The 25,483-nt window shown below is 38.0% G+C and overlaps 1 protein-coding gene across 13 annotated transcripts in view; it reads left to right on the forward strand.

Moving 5' to 3' along the window:
* The window catches only part of LOC138739469 (protein furry homolog), a 446,682-nt gene that overhangs the window by 250,174 nt on the left and 171,025 nt on the right, over positions 1-25,483 (forward strand). For all 13 annotated transcript variants that reach the window (XM_069891583.1, XM_069891588.1, XM_069891589.1 and 10 more), the window contains 6 exons: positions 79-268; positions 2,399-2,523; positions 5,615-5,672; positions 6,422-6,513; positions 13,156-13,328; positions 17,053-17,213. In XM_069891583.1, the coding sequence (XP_069747684.1) occupies positions 79-268; positions 2,399-2,523; positions 5,615-5,672; positions 6,422-6,513; positions 13,156-13,328; positions 17,053-17,213 (799 nt within the window). The remainder of the gene's footprint in view (positions 1-78; positions 269-2,398; positions 2,524-5,614; positions 5,673-6,421; positions 6,514-13,155; positions 13,329-17,052; positions 17,214-25,483) is intronic.

Below are 25,483 nucleotides of genomic sequence, written 5' to 3' on the forward strand. Positions count from 1 at the left end.
CTGAACTGCTTGTAAATGCTACTTTGTTCTATGTAGAATATGAATTCAGTTTCAGAGTTCTCTTCTGTTATGTTGCAGCAGTCCCATGTACACAAAAAAAGTAAGCACAACATGTGGTGTGGACAACTATGTGACCCTCTGGAGGAACTATCTTATACTTTGCTTTGGAGTAGCAAAGCCAAGTATCATGAGTCCTGGTCACCTTAGAGCTTCAACTCCAGAGATCATGGCTACGACTCCTGATGGTAGTTATAGCTATGATAACAAGGTAACAAAACTTTTGTTTCATTTAAATGTATAATTAATGTTTTACAAATATTAGTGAGAAATATTGTAGGTTATTTCTCAATAAAGCCATTTCAGGGTACTATAGCAAGTAAAGATCCAACTAATTTATGCACTTCCGAGATGCTTGTATAATCTTTATTTTTTCTGGATGAGCTGAGGGGGCCAACATATGCATGCTGGAACCGTGGAACCATAAAACATTACAGCACAGAAACAGGCCATTTGGCCCTTTTTGTCTGTGCCAAACTATTATTTTGTCTAGTCCCACTGACCTGCACCCAGTCCATATCCCTCCCATCCCTGTACCTGTCCAAATCCTTAAATGTTGCAATCTGCACTTCAGCTGGCAGCTGATTCCACACTCCCACTACTTTCAATGTGATGAAGTTCAAAATTCAAGTTTATCTATCATCTGATTTACAAGTACAATCCGATGAAACAGAGTTCTCCAGCCCTCGGTGCAACACACTGCAGGCATACATACTGACATTACACACATACACACAGACAAACAATACATATGCACATTATATATATACAAATATTAAAATATTATTGTTCAATAAATAGTTCTGTTATGGAGGGTTTGTATGAGCAGTTCATCAGTCATTCAATGGTCTCACTGCCTGTGGGAAGAGGCTGTTTCTCAGATTGGTGGTCCTGGCTCTGATAATTCTGCATCTCTTTCCTGACGGGAATTGCTGGAAGATGCTGTGTGTGGGGTTCCTTAAGTCCTGGCAACATCCTAGTAAATCTTTTCTGCACTCTTTCAGTCTCATTGATATCTTTTCTGTAGTTAGGAGACCAAAACTGCAAGTAAATCTTCAAATTTGGCCTCACCAATGTCTTATACCATAACATCCCAATCCTACACTCATCACTTTAATTTATGAAGGGCAGTGTGCCAAATGCTCTCTTTATGACCCTATCTATCTGTGATTCCACTTCCACAGAATTTTTTTTGTATTCCCAGAGCTTTATGTTCTACTACACTCTTCAGTACTCTTACCATTTACTATGTAGGTCCTACCTTGGATTGTCTTTCCAAAATGCAACACCTCACACTTGTCTGCATTAAATTTCATCTGCCATTTTCAGCTTATTTTTCCAGCTGATCCAGATAACTCTGCAATCTTTTAAAACCTTCCTCGTTGTCCACTACACCTCCAATCTTTATGTCATTTGCTAATTTGCTGATCCAATTTAACCACGTTATTATCCAGATCTTTGATATAGATGACAAACAACAGAGGACCCAGCACTGATCTTTGAGGCACACCACCAGTTATAGGTTTCCTGTCAGAGAAGCAATAATTTTCTGAAACAACGGAACCCAGGAATATCGAGCTGCAGGTCCTGCATCTTCGGCAACCAAATTTCATTAATGTCCACAATGTCATAATTCTACTTTCCAATCCATGCTCTAATCTCATTTGCCTTTTCCTCAATATTCTTTGCATTGAAATTGATGTATTTGAGAACATTATTTCCAGCATGCACAACCTTTTGATTTCTTTATTTATGTGTATTCTTAACATCATCTTTTTCCTCCTCCACTCATCTATCTGCTCTGGTAATCTGGTTCCCATTCCTCTGGAAATCTAGCTTAGAATCCCCAGAGCAGCACTAACAACTCTTCTCACAAGGATATTAGTCCCTTCCAGTTCAGATGCAAACTATACCACCTGTACAAGTCCCACCTTACCTGGAAGAAAGCCCAGTGCTAGAAGAGAAGATTGAAGACAAAAACATTAGTCCATGTTTTGTGTGTCTTTTTGCTTATTGCAAATGTGACTCAGCAGCATTACTCTATTTCTGAATCTAAAGATTTGAAACAAAAACTTATCCACAGGCAATGCTACTAACATATATGCCTAACACGCTCAACCTTTTACGTAAAAGACGAATTGTGCAAAATAGAGACCAAGTTAGCCTATGACATATTACTTTCCTGTCATCGTTCATTGATTTTATTTAAATAGTTGTATTTGTAAATTTTTGGTGTAAAACCAGTGAAATCCTATCAGTTAATATGTCACATTACCTGTTTGTACTGTTTGTACAGGAAGATTCTTCAAAATATTTTAGGATTGTCATTATTGTTGTATAGGTCATAGGAACACCATCTGTGGCAGTATTATTGAAACAACTGGCTCCACTGATGCGAGCTGAAAGCATTGAAATTACAGAGTCACTTGTACTAGGGTTTGGAAGAACAAATTCTCTTGTGTTCAGGTACTTCTAAAACCACCTTGTTTTTGCTTTGCCTATTAAAATATGTCATAATGAAATCAGATTATTTTTTGATATTTTGTTTACAATCTTTTTGCATTGATACTGCATTCTAAGTAACCTTGACTATTTTGTGGTCTTCAAGCTCTGTGTATTTCTTTAAAGGCAGTAAAGTTCACAAATCTATTTTGGAGCACAAGTAATTTTGTGCTCTCCTTCATTGCTCTTGCTTGATGTTAAATGCATAGAAATGGTTGATTAATTTTGGCAGAGGTCTGCTTTTATTTGGGGAACTTGAACCATTATGCTTAAGGATATTCAAAAGTCACTGATGGAATCAAGACCAGGATGGGATTTAAGACTAGAGTAGATGGATTGAATTATGGGAACAAAGTGAGCCCAGGCAATTAAGGCTACTACTCATTTGCGGGGTATGTATCATCATGGAAAGTAGTCCAAGCTATCTGTTCCCATATTGTAATTTTGCCCCAGAAAGTCGATTGTCATCTCTTAGAGCCTTGTCAGTAGAATTTGATCCATCTAAAATTGCTTTTTGCAAGTTCAGTAAAAAGAAAAAATATATTAGCCACTCTTATGAAAAGCAATTTAAAGCACTTTAAATCCAATGAGTACTTTTGAAATCATATAGGCATTGTTGTAACAAAGAACATGTAGCAGCCTCGTGGAACAGGAATGTAGCACACCAGTGACAATGTTTCAGGTTAAAATATAAGATAGGACAAAATTAGAAGAACTTTCCTGCTCTTTCATCAGTATCATGCAACTTTTTAAGCCAACTTGAAAAAACAAGTCAGATGATTTAACATCCCATTTATTAAAAACAATACTTTTGATAGTATAGAAGTCCTTTATTATACACTGATGTGTCAAGCGGTGTTGTAGAATTTGATCCCACAGTGGTTTGATTCACTACTCAGAGTTCTACTACTGAAAAATGATTGACACAAGACGTGAAAGTCAACTTTATTGTCATCTGATTGTACAAGTACAACCCACCGAAACAATATTTTCTGGTCCTCGGTGCAAAACATGCAGACAAATAATACATGTGCAGGACAAGTATTTCATCTATACAAATAAATAAATAACTATTGCTTTGTGTCTTTGAGAGTCTCAGATGGTTAGTGTGAGGAGTTCCTTTGGTCATTCAGCAATCTCACTGCCTGTAGAAAGAAGCTGTTACTCAGCCTGGACATACTGGCTCTGATACTCCTGTATCTCTTCCCCAGCAGGAGCAGCTGAAAGATGCTGTGTGCAAGGTTGAAGGAGTCCTCGTTGATTTTGTGTGCCCTCTTCAGAGAATGATCCCGGTAGATCATATCGATGGGGGAGGGAGGGAGGTTCCAGTGATTCTCTCTGCCACCCTTATGGTCCTGTGGATTGACCTCTGATCTATTTCTCTGCAGTAAACATTCCACACTATAATGCAGCCAGCCAGAATGCTCTCGATAGAGTTCTTATAGAAGGTTGACATAATGGTGGCTGGTAGCTTTGCCCACTTCAGTCTTTGTGGGAGTGCATTCACTGTTGTGTCTTCCTGACAAGTGAAAAGATGTTGAGTGTCCACGATAGGTCATTAGTTAAGTGAACTCCCAAGGTGCTCTCCACTCTCTCTACTGCAGAGTTGTTGATGTGTAGTGGAAGGTGGTCGTTCCTGGTCCTCCTGGAATTCATGATCATTTCCTTTGTCTTCTCTACATTGAGACTCAGTTGTTGCTCTTGCACCAATTCATGAGATTTTCCACCTCTTCTCTGTGTTACAACTCATCATTGTTGCTGATGAAGCCAACTACTATTGTGTCATCTGCAAACTTGATGACACTGTTGGAATTGGAACTAGTGTATCATGAACAGGTGCAGGTTGACCACACAATCCTGAGGTGTGCCAGTTCTCAGTATAATGGTGCTTTAAGTTTTGCTTCTGACCTGGACAGACTGTGGTCTTTTCATTAGGAAGTTCAGGATCCAGTTACAGAGAGGGGTACAGTGTTTCTAGAAGGTGTGCTTTGATACGTTCCATCACCAGACGCTCAAAGCATTTCATAATTTTGGAAGTCAGTGCCACAGGGTGCTAGTCTCTGAGGCCTGTTATTGCGCACCGGGATGATGGTGGCTGTCTTGAACCCTGCCATGAGGTATTGAAGATGTCCTTGAAGACCTCTATCAATTGGTCTGCACAGACCCTCAGTACCTAACCAGGTATGTTTTCTGGTCCCGCTGTCTTTTTTTAAATTTAGACATACAGTACAGTAACAGGCCATTTCGGCCCACAAGCCCATGCCACCCAATTACACCCAATTTTCTTGCAATTTCGAACAGTGGGAGGAAACTGGAGTCCCTGAGGAAAACTTATGGGGAGAATGTACCAACTCCTTACAGAGAGAGTGGGATTCGAACCCAAGTCCCAATCACTGATGCTGTCACAACATTGCACTAACCATTACATTAACTTTGTTTGGGTTCACCTTGGATGGGGTTCTCCTCGTTGTGGCTATGGATATGGAGGGGGTCTGTTCATCGGGGGACACGGGGAACCCCACATTCAATGACATTGCTAACCAGAGTTTAAGCTTGGTGCTAACACTGATGTAAGCAACTGAGATTAATGTAATCACAGAAGAAACCTATACTTCTTCCTCACTTACAACATTTTTCAGGTAATATTACTCAGTTTTTATTGAGAGGTAATTTCTCTTTCTTCTGCACTTTAAATACATTCTTGAGTATAATTAATGGTGTTTTCTTAGAAAGGTGTTAGATTGGTGCAGCATTTTGTTTTTATCGCAGCACTGATTTTTTAATAATTTTAAATGTAGGCATACAACATGGTAACAGGCAGACACAGGAGATTGTACAAACTCCTTGCAGACATAGCCGGATTCAAACCTGGGTCACTGACACTGTAATATTGTTGTCCCCAGGTCCCTTTTAAATCACCCCCACTTGCCCTCTAGTTTTAGACACTGTTACTCTGGGGGAAAAAGGATATGATGAATAATCTTATCTATTGTCCTCTTACTCTTCTATTTTATTGAATGTCACAAGTTACATTTTCCTCTGTTTTTTGATTTAGGGAGTTAGTTGAAGAGTTGCATCCATTGATGAAGGAAGCTCTTGAACGCCGACCAGAGGTTTGTCCTTTAGATTTTGCTGTCATGGTATGTTGTTGAAGAATGAGTTTCTGATATGTTTATTCCTTTTCTTCAACAATCTAAATGTTTCCATTCACCTTTATTTGGATTGAACTATATTAATTAATTTTAACCAGAATTATTAAACAAGAAAATACAAGTGTTTTTTTTTAAATTTCAAGTTTACTTACTAAATATAAAAACAGGGGGAATAAAATGTAAAAGAACTATGGAAGCTACAGCTTGTAGTAAGGTCTTGTCTGACTTACCATATAACATATCCCATTTAAATAATATGATGGATGCAAAATGGCATTCATGATAACATCTCACTGAGAAAAAGGAAAATTAACTGATCCTATAAATATGGGAGATTTTTATGTTGTTATTTTATGTAGCTTTTTATTATGTAACAAGTTGCTTTGCATTGGAATGTATGGCCAAAATCAATCTTAAATTTTACATCTAATTCTGAACCCAGTGAACTTTCCCGCCTCCTTCCTAGCCTTGCACTATCAATCTTATTTGATTAGGTTTGATTTTTTTTTACAATGTGGCATCCTATTGAAATGTACCCGACACAAAATCCCACATTACCTCAGCTCTTTCAGCAAATTGGTGAACATTCAAATATTTCTGATTCTATTAACCACAGTAGCATTGGAACTTAATTTCGTGTCACTTTTCATACACCTGAGAGCAGAACGTGTTTCAATCTGTGCGGACATGTTTTTGTATTTCTATTTTAGAACAAGAAACGTCGTGAACGTCGAGATTTATTAAGATTGCAGCTTCTAAGAATTTTTGAACTTCTTGCTGATGCTGGTATCATAAGTGACAAGTAGGTTTTCTTTCTTTCTTTGGCTTGGCTTCGCGGACGAAGATTTATGGAGGGGTACGTCCACATCTGCTGCAGGCTCGTTGGTGGCTGACAAGTCCGATGCGGGACAGGCAGACACGGTTGCAGCGGTTGCAGGGGAAAATTGGTGGGTTGGGGTTGGGTGTTTGCTGCAATATGATTATGCTGACCTTATACAAGGGTTCTCCATTGGTGATGAAAAATCAGAGCCATAAAGAGTACAATGCTTTTCAACATTTCTTTTTTGCCAATGAATTAACTTTCCAGTTCAGCCAAAATTATCATGAAGAAGCCCTGGCATGAAAGTTTCCACACAGCAAGTTCTCTCACAAATCGTTATGAGTAATCTGTGTGTAATGAGAGTTTATTATCATATACATAAGTGCAATGTACAGACATAGTGAAATTTTTACTTGTTGCTGCAAAACAATTACAATAGCATACATTAAATTATAATAATATAATAATAATAACAATTACAGCACGGAAACAGGCCATTAGGCCCTTTAGTCCGCACCGAACCAAACACCCCTTTCTAATCCCACCTCCCTGCACAATGCCCATAACCCTCCATCTTCCTCTCATCCATATACCTGTCCAACCTTTTCTTAAATAATACAATTGACTCCGCCGCCACTATTTCTCCCGGAAGATCATTCCACACAGCTACCACTCTCTGAGTAAAGAAGTTCCCCCTCATGTTACCTCTAAACCTCTGCCCCTTAATTCTTAACTCATGTCCTCTTGTTTTAATCTTTCCTCCTCTTAACGGAAATAGTCTATCCACATCCACTCTGTCTATCCCTTTCATAATCTTAAATACTTCTATCAAATCCCCTCTCAACCTTCTACGCTCCAAAGAATAAAGACCCAATCTGTCCAATCTCTCCCCATACTCCAGATGCTTAAACCCAGGCAACATTCTGGTAAACCTTCTCTGCACTCTCTCCACTCTGTTTATATCCTTCCTATAATTAGGCGACCAGAACTGCACACAGAACTCCAAATTAGGCCGCACCAACGTCTTATACAATCTCAACATCACCTCCCAACTCCTATATTCCATGCAATGATTGATAAAGGCCAGCATACTAAAAGCCTTCTTCACCACCCTATTCACGTGAGTTTCTACCTTCAGGGAACGATGTACCGTCACTCCTAAATCTTTCTGCTCTTCTGTATTCCTCAATGCTCTCCCATTTACCACATATGTCCTATTCTGATTCTTCTTACCAAAATGAAGCACCTCACACTTATCAGCATTAAATTCCATCTGCCATTTTTCAGCCCACTTTTCTAAGCAGCCCAAATCCCTCTGCAATCCTAGAAAACCTTCTTCATTATCCACTATTCCACCTATCTTAGTATCGTCTGCATATTTACTAATCCAATTCACCACCCCATCATCTAGATCATTAATGTATATAACGAACAACAATGGGCCCAATACAGATCCTTGAGGCACACCACTGGTCACCGGCCTCCAACCTGACAGACAATTATCCACTACCACTCTCTGGCCTCTCCCTTTCAGCCAATGTTCAATCCATTTGACTATCTCAAAATTTATACCTAAAGACTGCACCTTCCTAACTAACCTTCCATGTGGTACCTTATCGAAGGCCTTACTGAAGTCCATATAGACAACATCCACTGCGCTACCCTCATCCACATTCCTAGTCACCTCTTCAAAAAATTCAATCAGATTGGTCAAACATGACCTTCCTCCCACAAATCCATGTTGAGTACTCCTGATCAGACCCTGTCTATCCAGATGTTTATAAGTACTATCTCTAAGAATTTTCTCCATTAATTTACCTACCACAGACGTCAAACTTACAGGCCGATAGTTGCCAGGCTTCCTCCTTGAACCCTTTTTAAATAACGGAACCACATGCGCAATGCGCCAATCCTCCGGCACTATCCCCATATCTAATGACATTCGAAAAATTACCGCCAGAGCCTCTGCTATTTCCTCCTTCACTTCTCTCAATGTCCTGGGGAAGATCCCGTCTGGTCCTGGAGACTTATCCACCTTTATATTCTTCAAAAGCCTTAAAACTACACCTTTTGTAATCTCTATATTCCCCATATTTACCCAATTTGCTTTTTTTATCCCACATCTCCCAATATCCTTCTCCTTAGTGAATACCGAAGAAAAGAAACTGTTCAATATCTCCCCCATTTCTCTAGGTTCCACACACAGTTTTCCACTCTGATTTTCTAAGGGACCAATTTTGTCTCTAGCTTTCCTCTTACCATTAACATATTTGTAGAACTCTTTTGGATTTGTTTTCACCCTGCTTGCCATAGTTTTCTCGTACCTTCTTTTAGCTTTCCTAATTCCTCTCTTAAGATTCCTCTTACATTCAATGTATCTTTCAAACATCTCCTTAACTCCATGCTTCTTATATCTAATGTACGCCTCCCTTTTTCTTCGAACCAAGTTTCCAATATTCCTTGAAAACCACGGCTCTCTCAAACCTTTTGCCCCTCCTTTTAACCTAACAGGAACATAAAGCTTTTGCACTCTCAAAATCTGATCTTTAAAAGACTTCCATCTCTCTACTACATCCTGCCCATAAAACAAATTGTCCCAATGCACACCCTGCAAGTCCTTTCGCATCTCCTCAAATCTAGCTTTTCCCCAATCAAAAACCTCAATCCTTGGCCCTGATTTCTCTCTTTCCATAATGACATTGAAGCTGATGGCATTATGATCACTGGACCCGAAGTGCTCGCCAACACTAACCTCCGTCACTTGACCCATCCCATTTGCCAACAGTAGATCTAACACTGCTCCTTCTCTGGTCGGCACCTCTACATATTGTTGTAAAAAACTATCTTGCACACATTTCACAAACTCTAACCCATCCATTCCTTTCACAGAATGTGTTTCCCAATCTATATGTGGAAAATTAAAATCTCCCATAATTACAACCCTGTGCTTATCACAAATATCTACTATCTCCCTACAGATTTGCTCCTCTAGGCCTCGGTCCCCTCCGGGTGGTCTATAATACACCCCTACAAGTGTAACCTCTCCTTTCCTACTCCTCAGTTCCACCCAAATAGCCTCCGTGGATGTGCCCTCTAATCTATCCTTCCTAGGCACCGCTGTAATATTTTCCCTGACAAGCAATGCTAAAAAAGAAAATATAAATATAAAAGGATAGATAGATACATTTTCACAGTTGTAATTAGTACAAGAAAAAAGTGAAACTTCAGTAGTACAAACATATCTTTTGATGACCTGGACTAGCTTGGGGGTAGGATAGTATGGGGAAATTCAAGAGCCTGATGCCTTTTGGATAAAAACTATTCTTGAATCTGGATGTGCTGGACCTCAGGCTTCTGTACCTTTGGGAAGAGAGAAGAGGCTATGACCAGGTTGATGGAAGTCCTTCATGATATTGGCAGATGGGGCCAGAATATCAAATTATTCATTGAAATGCCAAATCCCTTCCGAGTTCTTATATAGTAGAGACATTGTGGACTCCAAGGAATTTTTTGTTAATGAAATAATGAGGGTACAGCCACCATTCACCAGATTGATACCTGGGATGGCAGAAGTGACATTTGAGGAAAGCCATTGGAACTTAGAATATTGAGATGGAAGCCAACGTCAGCTCACTGTCTGACTCACTGCTGTTATGTCGTTGGGACAGCTGCTGCCAAGATGGCAACCCGGGAGATGGTGAAGATGGCTGCCACCGTTTATCACATGCGGTGGAGTCCGGAAGTGAAGCCGGATGTGATGTCCCACCATGTCGTTGCACCCCATTCCGGAAGTTCAGTTCTCGGCAACTGGAAATTACAGCAGAAGTGGGTTGGCCCAAGATGACGCCACAGGTTGCGGTTTGCACGTGGAACTGCCAGAGTGGAGCTTAGTGTCCTCTGGCAGTTTGAACAGGTCGTGCCTCAGCTGGACAGTACTTTTATGAGTGTTTGCTTTGCTGCAGTAGTTGCACCTCGCGTGCTTGATGGTGGCAGCAGAAGTCAAGGGCACCAAGTTCCAATATAGCGACACCTGTTCTCTCCACCTGGTGGCCGTGTGGCCCACTGAGTAGGTCTCCACATTCTTGCGGGCAGTCTCTATCACTCAGGGCATCTGCATCACTTCTTGTAGGGACCAATCGCCTTTTTCTTATGTGATGGGAGCGGAAGCCAGGGACTAGCCTGTCAAGGATGAGCTCCTCCTGGTAGGTTGCTGCAGTCATGCCCTGACACCTGCGGTCTTGTCACAAAATCGTCAACCAACTCACCCAGATCCTGGCGTCAGGAGCCCTGTTGGAAGCGCGCATACATCACATTCCTTGGGGCTCTGTATTGCTGTCGAAGTAGACCCATTGTTTCTTCGTATCCGGTGCAATTCCAAATTATTTGGTATGCTCGGTGGCCCACAGCTGCAAAGAGCAGGTTGTATCGATCACTATGGGCTGTGATTTCATGGTGTCTCAGGTAGGCCTTCAAACAATGTAGTGACATATCAAACCTTATGGAGGCCTCTGGTTCCTTTGGATCAATCTCCAGCTTCTCCAAACAGATTGCTTTGTCCATGGCACTTTAAAATTCTGATTAATAAATTGTAGGTCTTAGGGCCTGCTGCTGTTTACAATTTATATTAATGATTTGGATTGTGGACTAAATAGTTTTGTGGCCATATTTGCAGATGACACCAAGATAGGTGGTGGAGCAGGAACTGTTGAAGAAACCGTAAAATTGCAGAGGGATATTGACAGATTGGTAAAGTATATGGCAGATGAAGTACAATGTTGAGACGTGTTCGGTTCTACATTTTGGCAGTGGAAATAAACAGGCAGTGAACTATCTGGATGGGGAAAAAATTCAATCCTCGGAGGTGCAAAGAGACTTGGGTGCCCTTGTTCAGAGCAATCTAAAAGTTAATGTCCAGGTAGGATTGGTGGTGAAGAAGGCGAGTGCTATACTAGCATTCATTTCAAGAGGTATAGTGTTTAAGAGTAGAGAGGTGTTAATGAGGCTCTATGGGGCACTGGTGAGACCCCATTTGGAGTACTGTGTACAGTTTTGGGTCCCCATCTTAATAAAGATGCGATGTTGTTGGAAAGGATGCAGATTAGATTTACCAGGATGATTCCTGGAATTCAGGGGCTGGAGTATGGGGAACGTTTTGCAGCTCTTGGGTTGTATTCGTTGGAGTATAGGAGAGTGAGGGGGGATCTCGTATAGACATTTCGAATATTGAAAGGTTTTGATGGGCGAGTTGAGGGCAAGGGGTCATAGTCTTAAAATTAGAAGTTATTCAATCAAAACAGAGAGGAGGAAGTCAGAGGGTCGTGGATCTGTGGAACTCACTGCCGCACAAAGCAGTGGAGGCCAGATCACTGGGAGTATTTAAACAGGAAATTAGTAAGGGTTTCAACTCTACATGCTGCTGGCTCGTGTCCAAGGCAGGTATGAGGGAGGAGACTAGGGCTCTCAGCCTTTATTAGAGGATTTTATGGGGAGAGCAACAAGTACAAAAGACTGGCCAGCCTGCCCAGCCCAGTGAGGACATGCCTGCAGAACCGTGTTCCACCACAAACAATACAGCACAGTAGAAGCCCATTCCAGCCATTTAAACCCTTGCTGCCAAATAACACACAATTAACCTTCTTACCCTGTACACTTTGGAGGGTGAGAGAAAACCAGAACAACCAAAGAAAAAAACAGGTAGGTCTAGGACAATGCCGGGTTTGAACCTGATTTGCTGGCATTGTAATAGCATTCCGCTAACCACTATGGCAACCTTGACACTTTGTGAAGATATAAATCCAGATGTTACATGTATCCAGCTATAAAAGCAGTATAATCTTGGAGGGAAAGTGACCAAATACAGGCATGGGATCAGCCTACAATGCCAACTTGGTCAGTATGGACAAGTTGGGCTTAAAGGATCTATTCTAAGATTTATTACTCTGAGACTCTCTTCGACCTTTCAACACCCATGAGAAAATATTTGAATAGATTCTGTATTTTCATAAAGCAAAATGCAGACCTTTGCTCTATATTTTTAAAATATCTTTAACTACCATATGGTTGTGCCAGCAGTGAAAGTTATTGTCTTCAAAGCATTCATCCAATTTTTTCCAGTGTATTGCAAATATTTGATTGCAATACTGACTTGTTCCCTTTAAAACCATCTCATGCAACACTACTTTATCATAATCCATAAGTAGTCTAGTTTTTAATACTTCATTACTTGTTAGCAAACTTGTATCTTTATTTTGGATTTCCTTCCTTTGTTTACCTATTATTTGAAAAACTTTAGAATTTTTTTTCAGCGCTGCAAGAAACTTTGCCTCTATTTTGCAATTACTAATTCAGTCTGTCGAAATTCACCAACACACATTGCTGTGTTTCTACCACAGTTACACCCTTCTAAATTTGTGCTGGAAGATTTGAGTGTTGATACAAAATGACTGATACTTGCAAATTGATTTTATTTTGTACATTGTTTTTCTAACAAGAATCATAAATTTTAACCAATTTAAATTATTTTAAAATAATAAATGATGATGTTCCTTTTGTGTTTAAATAATTGTAAATAAATGCATTTTAATCTTCAACCACTTTGAATAAAGTTTTCTCTTTCTTTGATAGTACCAATGGTGCTTTAGAACGGGATACTTTGGCACTAGGAGCTCTGTTCTTAGAATACGTTGATTTAACCAGAATGCTGTTGGAGGCAGAAAATGACAAAGATGTTGAAATCCTAAAAGACATCCGAGCCCATTTTAGTGCAATGGTAGCCAATTTGATACAGTGTGTTCCAGGTAAACCTGTTTCAGCTATTCATTTTCTACTTTTATTAGTTATCAATTTCTTAATCCCAGCGTGAAAAGTTCTTCAAACGTTTACTGAAATAAAATTTAAATGTTACCATAATGTTTCCTTAAATTTACCACAAATCTTAAAAATCGAATAACTATACAATAAGATAAATATTAATACTTCATATTCTGGTAGGGAGCTCAAGATGCTAGTACCATGAAGCAAAGATTTGGAGAAAGGTTGCACCACATTTTCCAACTTTTGGGAAACTTTAACTTTCCCAATATTGATGAAAGGGAGTCTTAGTGTAAAGCAATTAGATGGGATGGAATTTGCCAGATGAGGTCCATCATAGAATGTTATGGGAAACAAAGGGAGAGTTTGCAGGGACCTCAATAGATATCATTGGACCTTTGTTAGTTCAGGTGAGGCACCAGAAAATTGAAAGATAGCTAAAATGGCAAGTCGCTACAGGCTGGTGAGCCTTATGTTGAAGTGAAATTATTGGAGGAAGTTCTCATGGACAACATTTATGTACATTTGGAAAGGCAGGAACTGATTAGGGCTGGCCAGTATGATTTTTTGTGGAGGAAATCCTGTCTCATTAATTTATTGATTTTGTTTTAAGGAGTTAACAAAGGAAATTGATGGAGGCAAGGTGGTAAATGTTGTCTCTTTGATTCCCCTACTAATGAGGCAATCTCTATTGCTTCCCTGGATAAGAGATTCACTACTCTCTGAGAAAAGCATTCCCTCTTCATTTCCCCATCCTAAATCTACTCCCCTGAATCTTGATGGTCTGTCCACTAGGTCTAGTCTCACCAACCAGTGGAAACAATTTTCCTCCTTTTATGTGATCCACCCCCCCCCCCCAACTTTCTTAATTATATATGTTTCTGTAAGATCCCTTCTCATTCTTCTGAATTCCATTGAAGTCCCAGGCAACACAATCTCTTATCTCCAGAATCAACCTAGTGAGCCTCTTCTGCACCACCTCTAAAACTAAAATATCTTTTCTTGTCAGGAGACCAGAACTGTGTGGAGTACTCCAGTTGTGGCCTTCCTCTTTAAATGTAATCCTTCATGTAATGAATGCCAATATTTCATTTGTCTTCTTCCTTACTAGTTGCACCTGCAACCCTATCTTTTGTAATTCATGCACATGCACTCAGGTCCATCTGCATAACAGCAAGTGACAATCCTTCACCATTTACATAATAATCTCATCTTCTATTTCCCTTCCAAAGGGGATGACTGACATTTACCAACATTGTATTCTATCTGACAGACATTTGACCACTCACTTAAAATCTTTGTTTATTATTATTATTTATAATTATTGATGATCACCTACCATACATTACAATGAAGAAGTACAAGAGCATCAAAATCAGAACTGCCAGGCTGAGAAATAGCCTCTTACTACAGGCTGTGAGATTAATCAACATTATCATACAGTCTTGGGACTCTTATAAATTAAACTGAGTAAATAATTTCAGAATATTTATACCTATTTATTTTATATCATATTTTACATAAGTATGTGATTATTATATGCTGTGTGAAAAATCTATTATGTGTGCACTGTAGACCAGAAAAACACACTCATCTGGTTGTACCTCTACACAGATGATAATGAACTTGACTATATCTCTGTGCAGACTCTCCACATCCTCTGCACTCCACTCAATAGTGTCATCACTAAACTTAGATACACTACATTAGATCCCCTCTTCCATATCATTAATGTATATTGTGAATAGTTACCAGCCTAGTACCGGCCATGCACCACTCCACTCACCACTGATTGTCAATCAGAGAAACACTCATTTATCCAAACTCTCCGCCTATTGGTTAAGCAATTCTCTATTCATACGAATGCATCCTACTCTTAGGGATGTCTTTTGTGCACCACCTTATCCAAAGCCTTTAGAACTCCAAGCATACAACATCCATCTTTTCCCCCTAAGGATACAGCAGGCTATAGATCAGATGGAAAATATGGTAAAGCTTTAGCAGATAGAATTTAATTCTGCTTATAATGCCATTAGATGTTGATTTGGTCCAAAAGGCAAGCATTTTTTTTTGTTGCAGTATTGTTAGATGTACCGTTTATTTTTCTGGAATATAAACAGCAAAGCATTTCACATTCTCAAGCATTTTTCTTTAATTTAGCTTTTAATCATCTTAAATTGCAAGTATCATTTCATTTTTCTGACTGATGAAAGATTAATTCTATAAATGTTTAAAATACAAAGACAAATGTTGTCTTATAACATTAAGCATTCCACCACTTAAACTACAAATGTGTAACTTCATACCTTGCACTAATTTGACTATAGTTAAACAAAAGCTTCAAATTAATGTTAATAATGTATAGGTAACTAATTACATTTATTTGTTTTTATATTCATCTAGTTTGAAACAAACCAAACTATTTGAGCTTTGACTTGCAGGTTAATTTCTATTATTATTAACCTTTAGCAATCACACTGATAAACATATTATTGACATCAGAAATTAAACTAGCTTTGAACCGTGATGTGTGGTGATGTTAGAATTATAATGTTATTCCTAAACCAAGCATACAGCTCTTTCAGGAGTACAGTAAAAGGAGAAAATTAGAAAATAAGTAAATCACTATATTGTTCTGTAGTCTTTCTACTAAATGCTGAATATTTGTAAGTGGTCTGCCCATTGTCCACATTTCCTGTTCGTTAACCCGCAGCTCGTTTCACTTTCAAAAAGTTTGAATCGATTTATTTTCACCATAAGGTACACAAACTCTTCTCATCAGCTTGCCAAGTTCAATTTAATTTTGAATGTGCTGAACCCACTTAGCAGTTTGTATTCAACATGAATGCATTTTTAAACAATAACCAGTCAAATCAAAGCACATTTCATGTGGCCAGTAGTATACATAGTTTCTCTTCAGATTGTTTCAAATTGATTTTCATTTGCTCTTATTTTAATTTTAATCTAATTTTAAATAAATATAATTTGTTTTGAACCACTGGTATCTTGAAAACCCCATAAAATATAAAAAATATAAAATTGGTGTTGTTTGAGCTATTAAAAAATGGAGTTTATATTCAATGTTATTGTTGCCTATTATTTTTAGATCAAATTCCCCCTTTGGATTAAGATGTGTATTTTCTCATTTTTTGTGGCAATGAATACATTTTGCCAAAATAAACCATCACATTCTATGAGCAAAATTAGACAAATAAATGTGGAAAAAAAAGCCTGTAAAATGATTTTTATTATAAAATTCTCATAAGCATCTTGCAATGGCTATTCCAGAAATACTGATTAATTGTAATCACATAACCTACTTCTTTAAATATTTTTCATCGCTGGATTATTAGTATTCCAATGGCAGTATTCAAAATATGGTTGGGATTACATAAATAGATTACAATGCGGTCTCTAATTATTTGAAATATTAAAAAGCATTCACCTCTTGCTCCTCAAGTTGCCAAAAGAATTGTTTAAGATGATTCTGTATATAAAATTGCAAGGTAAGAGGTTTTGCAATACAGTATCATCATTCAGATTTAATCATTCACGCCTTGTATTCCAGCATGAGAATGCTGCATTTTAAAATAACATTCATTATCTGAACCATATAACAAATAACACAAATATAGCCTCTGCTTTAACCATATCTTATATTCCTTCATTTGCTTTTCTTTTTAATAAAGATTAAATCTTTTATTTCTGTAGTACATCATCGCAGATTCCTATTTCCACAACAGAGTTTGCGTCACCATCTCTTCATCTTGTTCAGCCAGTGGGCAGGGCCATTTAGTGTCATGTTTACTCCTCTGGATCGGTATAGTGATCGAAACCACCAAATCACAAGATACCAGTACTGTGCATTAAAGGTATGTATGCCTTTAATTGATTTTGTATTACATTTTTCTTAAGGTTAAAGTTTTTCATTATTCATTATATCTGGCATGATGAACAGCATGGTTAGTCTAGTGCTAATTTAAATCCGCCACTGCCTGTAATGAGTTTGTATGTTCTTCTCATGACCACATGGGTTTCCTCCGGATACTTTGATTTTCTCCCATATATCAAAGATGTATTAGGTTAATAGCTTAAGTAGTCACCCATGTGTAATTGGGCAGGCTCGTGGGATAGAAATTACAGTGTTGTATCTCTAAATTCAAATTTAACAACAATGTGGATGGCTAAAGCTATGGCACAGAGACATAAATGTGCTGCTTGGTCCCTCTTCTTCCAGTTTGGGGAATGGGAGAAAGAAATGCCTTAGATCAGTGATTTCCCTAAATTCTAGAACTCTGGTTAGAATAGCACATGGGATTCCGGAGCAGGGCATTATATTTGTTAGGGAGGAGGGCACTTGAGAGCAGAACAGTGTGCATGTTCATCAAAGTGTGGAATCCAAAATGGATGTTGAAGAAGCCCAAGATTTAAGTTGGCATTTTACTTAACCGCAAGCCTTCCAGAAAGGCAGAGGAAGTACCTATAGCATGTCGCAAATTTCTTAATAATGCTTCATGTTTCCCAACATGGTCCAATTGTCCCAACAAAATTAATAACATCATCGCATTCATCCATGATGGAGAATTCACATGAAAGGCTTCCTAATGGGCATAATTTGACAAAGAAATGGGCATGTGCTATTCACCCCTGGTTAAAGTTGTGGTGAGGGGTTGTTTGGAGAGCAAAGCCACAAATGAAAGGGATGAGCAATCAATTTGTTATTTGATGAAAAGAAGAAACATGAACTGCATTAGTTCAAGAAAGATAGCACAAGAAGAATTAAACATTGGCAATAAATGCTGCTTTTTTTAAGCCATTAATTTTTTTAAGCATTTGCAATGTGACAAAAAGTCATAAAACTCAGATTCAGTCTTTTGATTTGATCATGAGTTTTTGTAAAATGTGTCCTCCAAGCACCTAACAAGTCATGTGGGGAAGCAGGGCTGGAGTTTAGAGGCAGGAACATTTTCAAAGTGAGTCATGTTTAGGTGAAGGAGTCCAAAGAGGAGACAGAGATCTCAAGATCCCTGAGAGGCACAGCATCCAATAAAAGGAGAGTAGATAGAGCAGTGGCCATTTTGGAACTGAACGTGCTTAAGGTGCAAGTGCTGTGTTTGAATAATTAAATGTAGAAACATTGGCACATGAGGGCTGAGAGGGGAAGAGGATTGAGCAGAGGTACAGGCATGAACAAGTAAGATCTTTCAGTTTTTCAGACAGTGCAGCTTAGCTCAGTGCAGTTGGAATGTCAACCAGGGTAGGATGTGGGAAATTGGAGAGACATCCATTGTATCCCTGGGGACTACACCTGTGGGAAGTACACCAGTCTACAGCTCTTTAGTGAAAGTGTTAAGGAATTGGAGCTGGAATTGGATGTACTTATGATCATCTGAGAGGCTGAGAGGGTATTAGATTTCAGCTTTGGTGATGTGGCCACATCAGAGGTAAAGACTGCAAGTAATTGGAAAAAGACAGGGAGAAGGCAGAGATCCCTTGTGGCCACCCCCCTCAGTAACAAATATACTAGTAGTATTCTGCAGGGATTATTGTTGAGATCATTGTTTGTGATATATATATAAATATCATGAAAAAGTAGATTTGTAGGTTTGTAGATAATACTAAGATTGGCGGAGTTTGGGGGTGTGGCATGATGGCGTAGGAGAGAGAAACGGGTAGACATCTCTCCCGATGGATTTGTGAAAAACCCGTTTTGAAATGCCCTTTTAATAATATATAAATTTTAACAGAGTACTATTGGAACAACTTGAAATAGCTATGAAAAAAAACTAGGGCTCAAACAATGAAAAAAATCAATTTTAAAGCAATTGTTGAGCTTGGAAGAGGTAAGGCCTATCTTGGAGCTGAATCCAGGCAACTCAGTTAATATTCCTCCTCGCTCCCAGTGACGACAGCCAGCAACTCTGAGGGTAACGCCAATGCCACAGAGACCCGGGCAAGAGGGCGCCGACATAAAGCGACGTTCTTCCACAGAAATATTTTTCTTCCTGGGGGGGAGGGGGCTGGTGCTCGCTGGTCTAGCGAGTCTGGATCGGTGGAGGATCGGTCTAAGACTCGAGGGGGGAGTGGGGGAAGTAACGGTGGTGGAAGCAGAAGAACTGGGAGCAGGAGCAACATAAGAGTTTGAAGAACTTCAATTTAGTGAACAGGAAGAAATGAAAGAAAAAGCTGTTGCAGCTGAGGGTAGCCATTTACCTAAACATAAAGATTATTTTAAGTAACAATTTCAGGCAATGTCTCAACAGATTTCTTTGGGTTTTACATCTGTTAATAATAAACTTTCAAATGTTATGGAGGACATTGCAACTGTTAAAGCTGATGTTGCAAAATAAGCAAAAGTTGTGGATAAAATACAAGAGAAGGTTAAGAAGATGGAAGCCAAGCTGGAGGATTGTATTGATCAGTGACAACAGAAAATGAATATTTTTGATGATTCTTTTACTGGTTGGAGGATAGAGAAAAATTATTTATTGAAGAAAATTGATTCATTGGAGAATCAGAGCCAGAGGAATAATGTGAAAATAATGGGTCTGCCAGAAGACTTTGAAGGCTCTGAACCAATAAAATTCTTTAAAAAAATGGATACCTGATGCTTAGGTTCGGATTAGTTTCCAAATGGATTGGAATTAGATAGGACCCATAGAGCACTCAGAAGGAAACCACTGCCTGGCCACCTCGATCTGTTTTGGTCAGGTGCTTACGATATTAAGATAGAAAACTGATTTTAAGATTGGCAGTTCAAAATGCACTGCAACATGGAGGCCCGTTAATGGTTCAGAATAGAAGAGTTTTTTATGCAAATCTCAGTCAAAATATTATTAAAAGGCGTAAAGAATTCAACTCAGCGAAAACAGTCCTCTGGCAGAAGGGGTACAAATTTGCTTTTAGATTTCCTACTGAGATATTTATATCTATCTTAGAGAAAGATATCAATGTTTTGGAAAAAGAGTTACAGAGAAATCTATTTGATAAAGAGAAAAAAGTACAATTAGATTCTAAGAAATTGAAATATAATACATTACAAACTTATAGAGATGAACATTTATTTTAAAGATCTAAACAAAAATATTATGAATTCGGAGAAAAGGCACATAAAGTTTTGGCATTGAGACAGAGTATATGGATATGTTTTTGGGAGATAAATTGGGAAAGATTTGTTAGAATAGGTCACATACAAACACTTTAAAACAGATCTTATTTAAAATACTGGAGCTCTGCTCATGCTAGACATGTCGGGGCCTCAGAGCCTTTGCAAAAACTTTGGAAAGTGCCAAAGAGACTTCACTAATGGATTGTTGTTTAAAAAAAGGCCACAGATGAAAGAGCTTGTTGGAGCTGTATTCTGTCTGCAGGGGAACTTGCTGTTCTAAGAGGGCCTTGTGGTTTTGCAAGCAGAGAGAGTCAAACAGGGTTTCTCTCAGAGAGAGAGAGACACACACACACACACACAGATCACTTCTATAGTGTGGCAGTCAGCAACAGCAGTTGGGACTGGAACAGGACAAGCTGGAAAGCATGTGGAAATCCCTATTTGGAAGATAGGTTGTGAGTTTTTAGTTCTGCCTGGTCAAAGCCTTTGTGATTCATGGAAGAGGAGAGGTCTGGCTGTCTAATGTTTCACTTGAAATAAGAGAAACAAGAAGGTGACCTGAAAGAAAGAGGTTATCATCTGGAGAACTCTGAGGGGGCAAGGTTTTTCAGCAAGACATTGAAGTGGCTAGGTGTCCATCATGTAGCGAGTCTCTCTCTGAAGGCCGACAAGAGCCTTCTTGAGCAGTGGCCATTTGTCATTCAAGCATCAAAGCCTGGTGAACTTTGTAGATGTTGAGTTCTGTCCACAGTGTGGGAGTTGCCTGCAGCCAGTGAACTTAGAGGGATGGGAGGTGGGATTGGACTATGAACCAAGGGGCTTTTCTGGGCATGCATTGCATACACACATTGCATACACATGCGTGGAGTTGGAGAGGTTTTGGGTTGGGTTGGGTGGGTCAGTGGTGATGGGTTGGGGTGCGATTCTGTTTTCATGTTTGGAGATGGTTGGGAACAACTTTTGTTTGAGTGGCCATTTGTCTTGGTGAATATCTGTTGCTGCTGGGTTTTGTTGTCCTCTGGGCTTGTAACAGCATGGCAATTGAAATCTGAGTAAGTATCTAGAACAATAAAGGCAGTTAGAAAAAATACAAACATTTTTTATAAACCTCAGGATATTAATGAGCAGTTTAAGGAATTTTATTTAAAAAATTATACTCTTCAGAAGTGCAGCAAGATCAAAGTAAAATAGATGGATTTTAAATAAGTTACAATTACCTATTTTGAATGATTGGATTAAGAAACAATTGGAGAAGCTGATAGATTTTAAAGAAATTATGTTAGCTCTTAATTCAATGCCAAATGGTAAATCTCCAGGAGTGGATAGTTTTACTGTGGAATTTTATAAGAAATTTCAAAAATTATTACTTCCATTGTTTGTTTAAGTTTTACAGCAGGCTAGAGATGCACAATCTTTACCAGACTCTTTTTCACAAGCTATTATAACAGTTATTCTTAAAAAAGAAAAGGACCCTTTGAATCCTTATTAAACATTATTAAATGTTGATTACAAGCTTTTGACTAAGATTCTAGCTAATAGGATAGCGCAATTTTTACCCAAGTTTATCCATATTGATCTAGCAGGTTTTATTAAGGGGAGATATTCTGCTGATAATTAGTTCAATTAATATTTCACAGCAGAAATCCAATTTACCAATGGTCTTATCGTTAGATGTTAAAAAGACATTTGATTGGGTGGAATTGTGTTTTTTGTTTAGTGTTGGAAACATTTTGGTTTGGGCCAATGTTTATAAATTGGATTAAAGCAGTATATAAACAACCAAAAGCTAGAGTTATGACAAATGGGGTTTTATCTGAATCTTTTAATTTAGAGATATCTACTAGAAAGGGTTGTCCTTTGTCACCAGCATTATTTGCATTGGTGATTGAACCTCTAGCACATTTAATATGGTACGTAATAAGGGTTATAAAAAGGTATTAAAACAGGATTGGATGAATGAAAAGATTTGTTTATTTGTGAATGATATGTTAATTTATTTAATGCAATCACAAGAGTCATTAAAAGTTTTACAGGAAAAGTTAATACAATATGCAGAATTATTGGGGTATAAAGTGAATTGGAATAAATGTGAATTTATGCCATGTCTAAAGCTGATTATTCTGTTTGTAAATGAGAAGCTCATTTTAAATGGACTGATCAAATTAAATATTTAGGTATTAAAATAGACATATAAATCATTTATATGCTTTAAATTATTTGCCGTTATTTTCTGTAATTAAAGAAGATTTAATGAAATGTTAAGGCTTTCTGATAACTTTAGTTGGTAGAGTGAATGGTATAAAAATGAATGTATTTCCTGGACTTCAATATTTTATTCAATTTATTCCTTGTAATATTCCTAAAAAAATTTTTATAGATTTGAATACAGTAGTTAGGAAATATATATGGAAGGGTAAAATGGCATGAATATTTATTCATAAGTTAACATGGAAATATGAATTAGCGGGATTACAACTTACAAATTTTTAAAATTACTATAAGGCCGCTCAGCTAAAATTCATTTATAGAATGTTTGATCTCAATAGTCCTTTGAGATGGGTGGATATAGAATTAAACAGAATTAGTGAGGATAAAAAGGATCAATTTGTTTACAAATGGAATATTAAATTGTTAAATTCTTATAAGTCACCAATTTTATCTCATTTGATATTTGGGATGGGATAAATAATGAAATTGGTACTCAAGATAAAATATCTAGATATACATCTTTGTATCAGAATAAACTCTTTCTTTTATGGTTAATAATTACCTTTTTAAGATTTGGGATCAGAAAGGGATTAAAATAGAAATTATTGCTATGAATTAAGCTGATTTCTTTCATTTTAAAGAATGAAAGAAAGATATCATTACCAATTCAGACTCTTTTTTGTTATTATCAAATTAAATAGATGTATGATTCCTTTGGGAAGAATTTGTTTCTTCCAAAAGAGTCAAAGTTTGAAATGATGGTTCATGACGGAGGGAATATCTGAAATGTATAAATTATTGCAACAGAAAATGTCCAAAATTAATTTGCATAAATCAAGATTAAAATGGGAGAAAGATTTGGGAGTTAATTTGGATAGAGATCATTGGAAAACTATTTGTAATGATAGTATAATAAAAGTTATAAATATCCAGTATAGACTTGTAAATTATATTTAACTCCAGAGCATAATTTGATTCTTTCTGATTTGTGTTTTCGATGTAATGGTCAGAAAGGTAAATTTTTACACTCAGTATGTTCTTGTGATAAGGTTAAACTTTTTTGGTCTCATGTTAAGGATAAACTTTCTTTAGATACAGGACCCCAAAACCCAGTAGCGATAGATATTCACCACGACAAATGGTTACTTAAACAAAAGTTGTTTTTAATTATCTTTAAACTTGAAAACAGATTCAAACTTTAACTTATCACTATTAACTTAACTAACCCAACTTAACCCACTTCTAATTCTAAGCGCATGTGTATGTAAATTTAAGAAAAGTTCTTTGGTTCACAGTTCAATCTCACTTCTCATTCTTCCAAGTTCTCTGGTTGCAGGCAATTCTTATACTGTGCACAGAATTTAACATGTTGAAAGTTCACTAGGCTTTGGTGCTCGAAAGGTAAATGTTTACTGCTCAGGAAGGTTCTTGTTGGGTTGCAGAGAGAGATGTGTTGTTCCAGGATTTCCACAACTGAGGTACCACCATTAGTCACCTCAATGTCTTGCTGATGACACTTGCCCCATCAGGGTTCTCCAGATGAAAACCTCTTTCCTTCAGGCTACCACAGAGTTCCTTTCTGTTTCATTTATTCCAAGAGAAACATCAGACCTATAGCACTTCCAGCCATCCGCCACTCTGGAGCTTCTGTTTCAGTTCCAACAAGCTTCAGCTTCTTTCAGCTGTGTCTCTTTCTCCATTTGAGATTCCAACTTGCCAGCCACATGTCCTTCTCTTTCTCACTTGCAAAACGCCCTTCTTCTCCAGAAAACAATAGGAGTCAGTCTTAGGTAAACAAACCTCTCAATGTCCTCTGAGTGAGCACTTTGCAGAGATGTCAAAAGCCTTGCCAAAAAAATCCAACACAGACAACCTGACTCTTCCAAGACAATAGCCTATTCATTTTATGATATAATTTCAATTAGCACCTACTTGTGAAATATGCATAGCATTCTCCATAGTTTCTGTAAAGTCACTGAATATGAATTATTCAGTATTTCAAATAAGATCTGTTTTAAAGTGTGTGTATGTATGTAACCTACTCTAATTTTACCAATTTATCTCCTAAAAACATCTCCAAATATTCTATCACAGGCGATATAAGTGGAATTTGTTTAGTGTATGGATAAATTTCATATAGCTTTTCTGAGACTGGCATTAGCAGTGTTGAGGAAATGTATAGCAAGTATGTGGATCTTAATTTGCAGAAATGGCATTCAGGATTTAGGTCTTGTATTCCATTAGAAAATATAACGTATAATTTGAGAGAATGGCAGGAATGACTTATGAGGAAAGATTGTGCAATTTGGGATTGTACTCGCTGGAGTTTAGAAGATTGAGAGGGGATCTCATAGAGACAATAAAATTCTGGCAGGACTGGACAGAATGGATGCAGATGGGATGTTTCCAATGATGGGAAAATCCAGAACCCGGGGCCATGGTTTGAGGACAATAGGCAAACCATTTAGGACCGAGATGAGGAAGAATTTCTTTACCCAGAGGGTGGTGAATCTGTGGAATTCATTGCCACAGAGGGCAGTAGAGGCAGGTTCATTAAATATATTTAAGAGGGAATTAGATATATTTCTTCAGTATAAGGGTATTAAAGGTTACGAAGAGAAGGCGGGGATGGGGTACTGAACTTTAAGATCAGCCATGATCTCGTTGAATGGCGGAGCAGGCTCGAAGGGTCGAATGACCTACTCCTGATCCTATCTTCTATGTTTCTATATATTTTTGGGAAGGTTTGGAGCCCATATTTGGATTATTTTAATTGTAAAATTTGAAGATTTTTATCTGGATGTAGTGGGGTTCCATTATTCCACG

This window comes from Narcine bancroftii, chromosome 7 (assembly GCF_036971445.1).
Source record: "Narcine bancroftii isolate sNarBan1 chromosome 7, sNarBan1.hap1, whole genome shotgun sequence".
Taxonomy (NCBI): Eukaryota; Metazoa; Chordata; class Chondrichthyes; order Torpediniformes; family Narcinidae; genus Narcine; species Narcine bancroftii.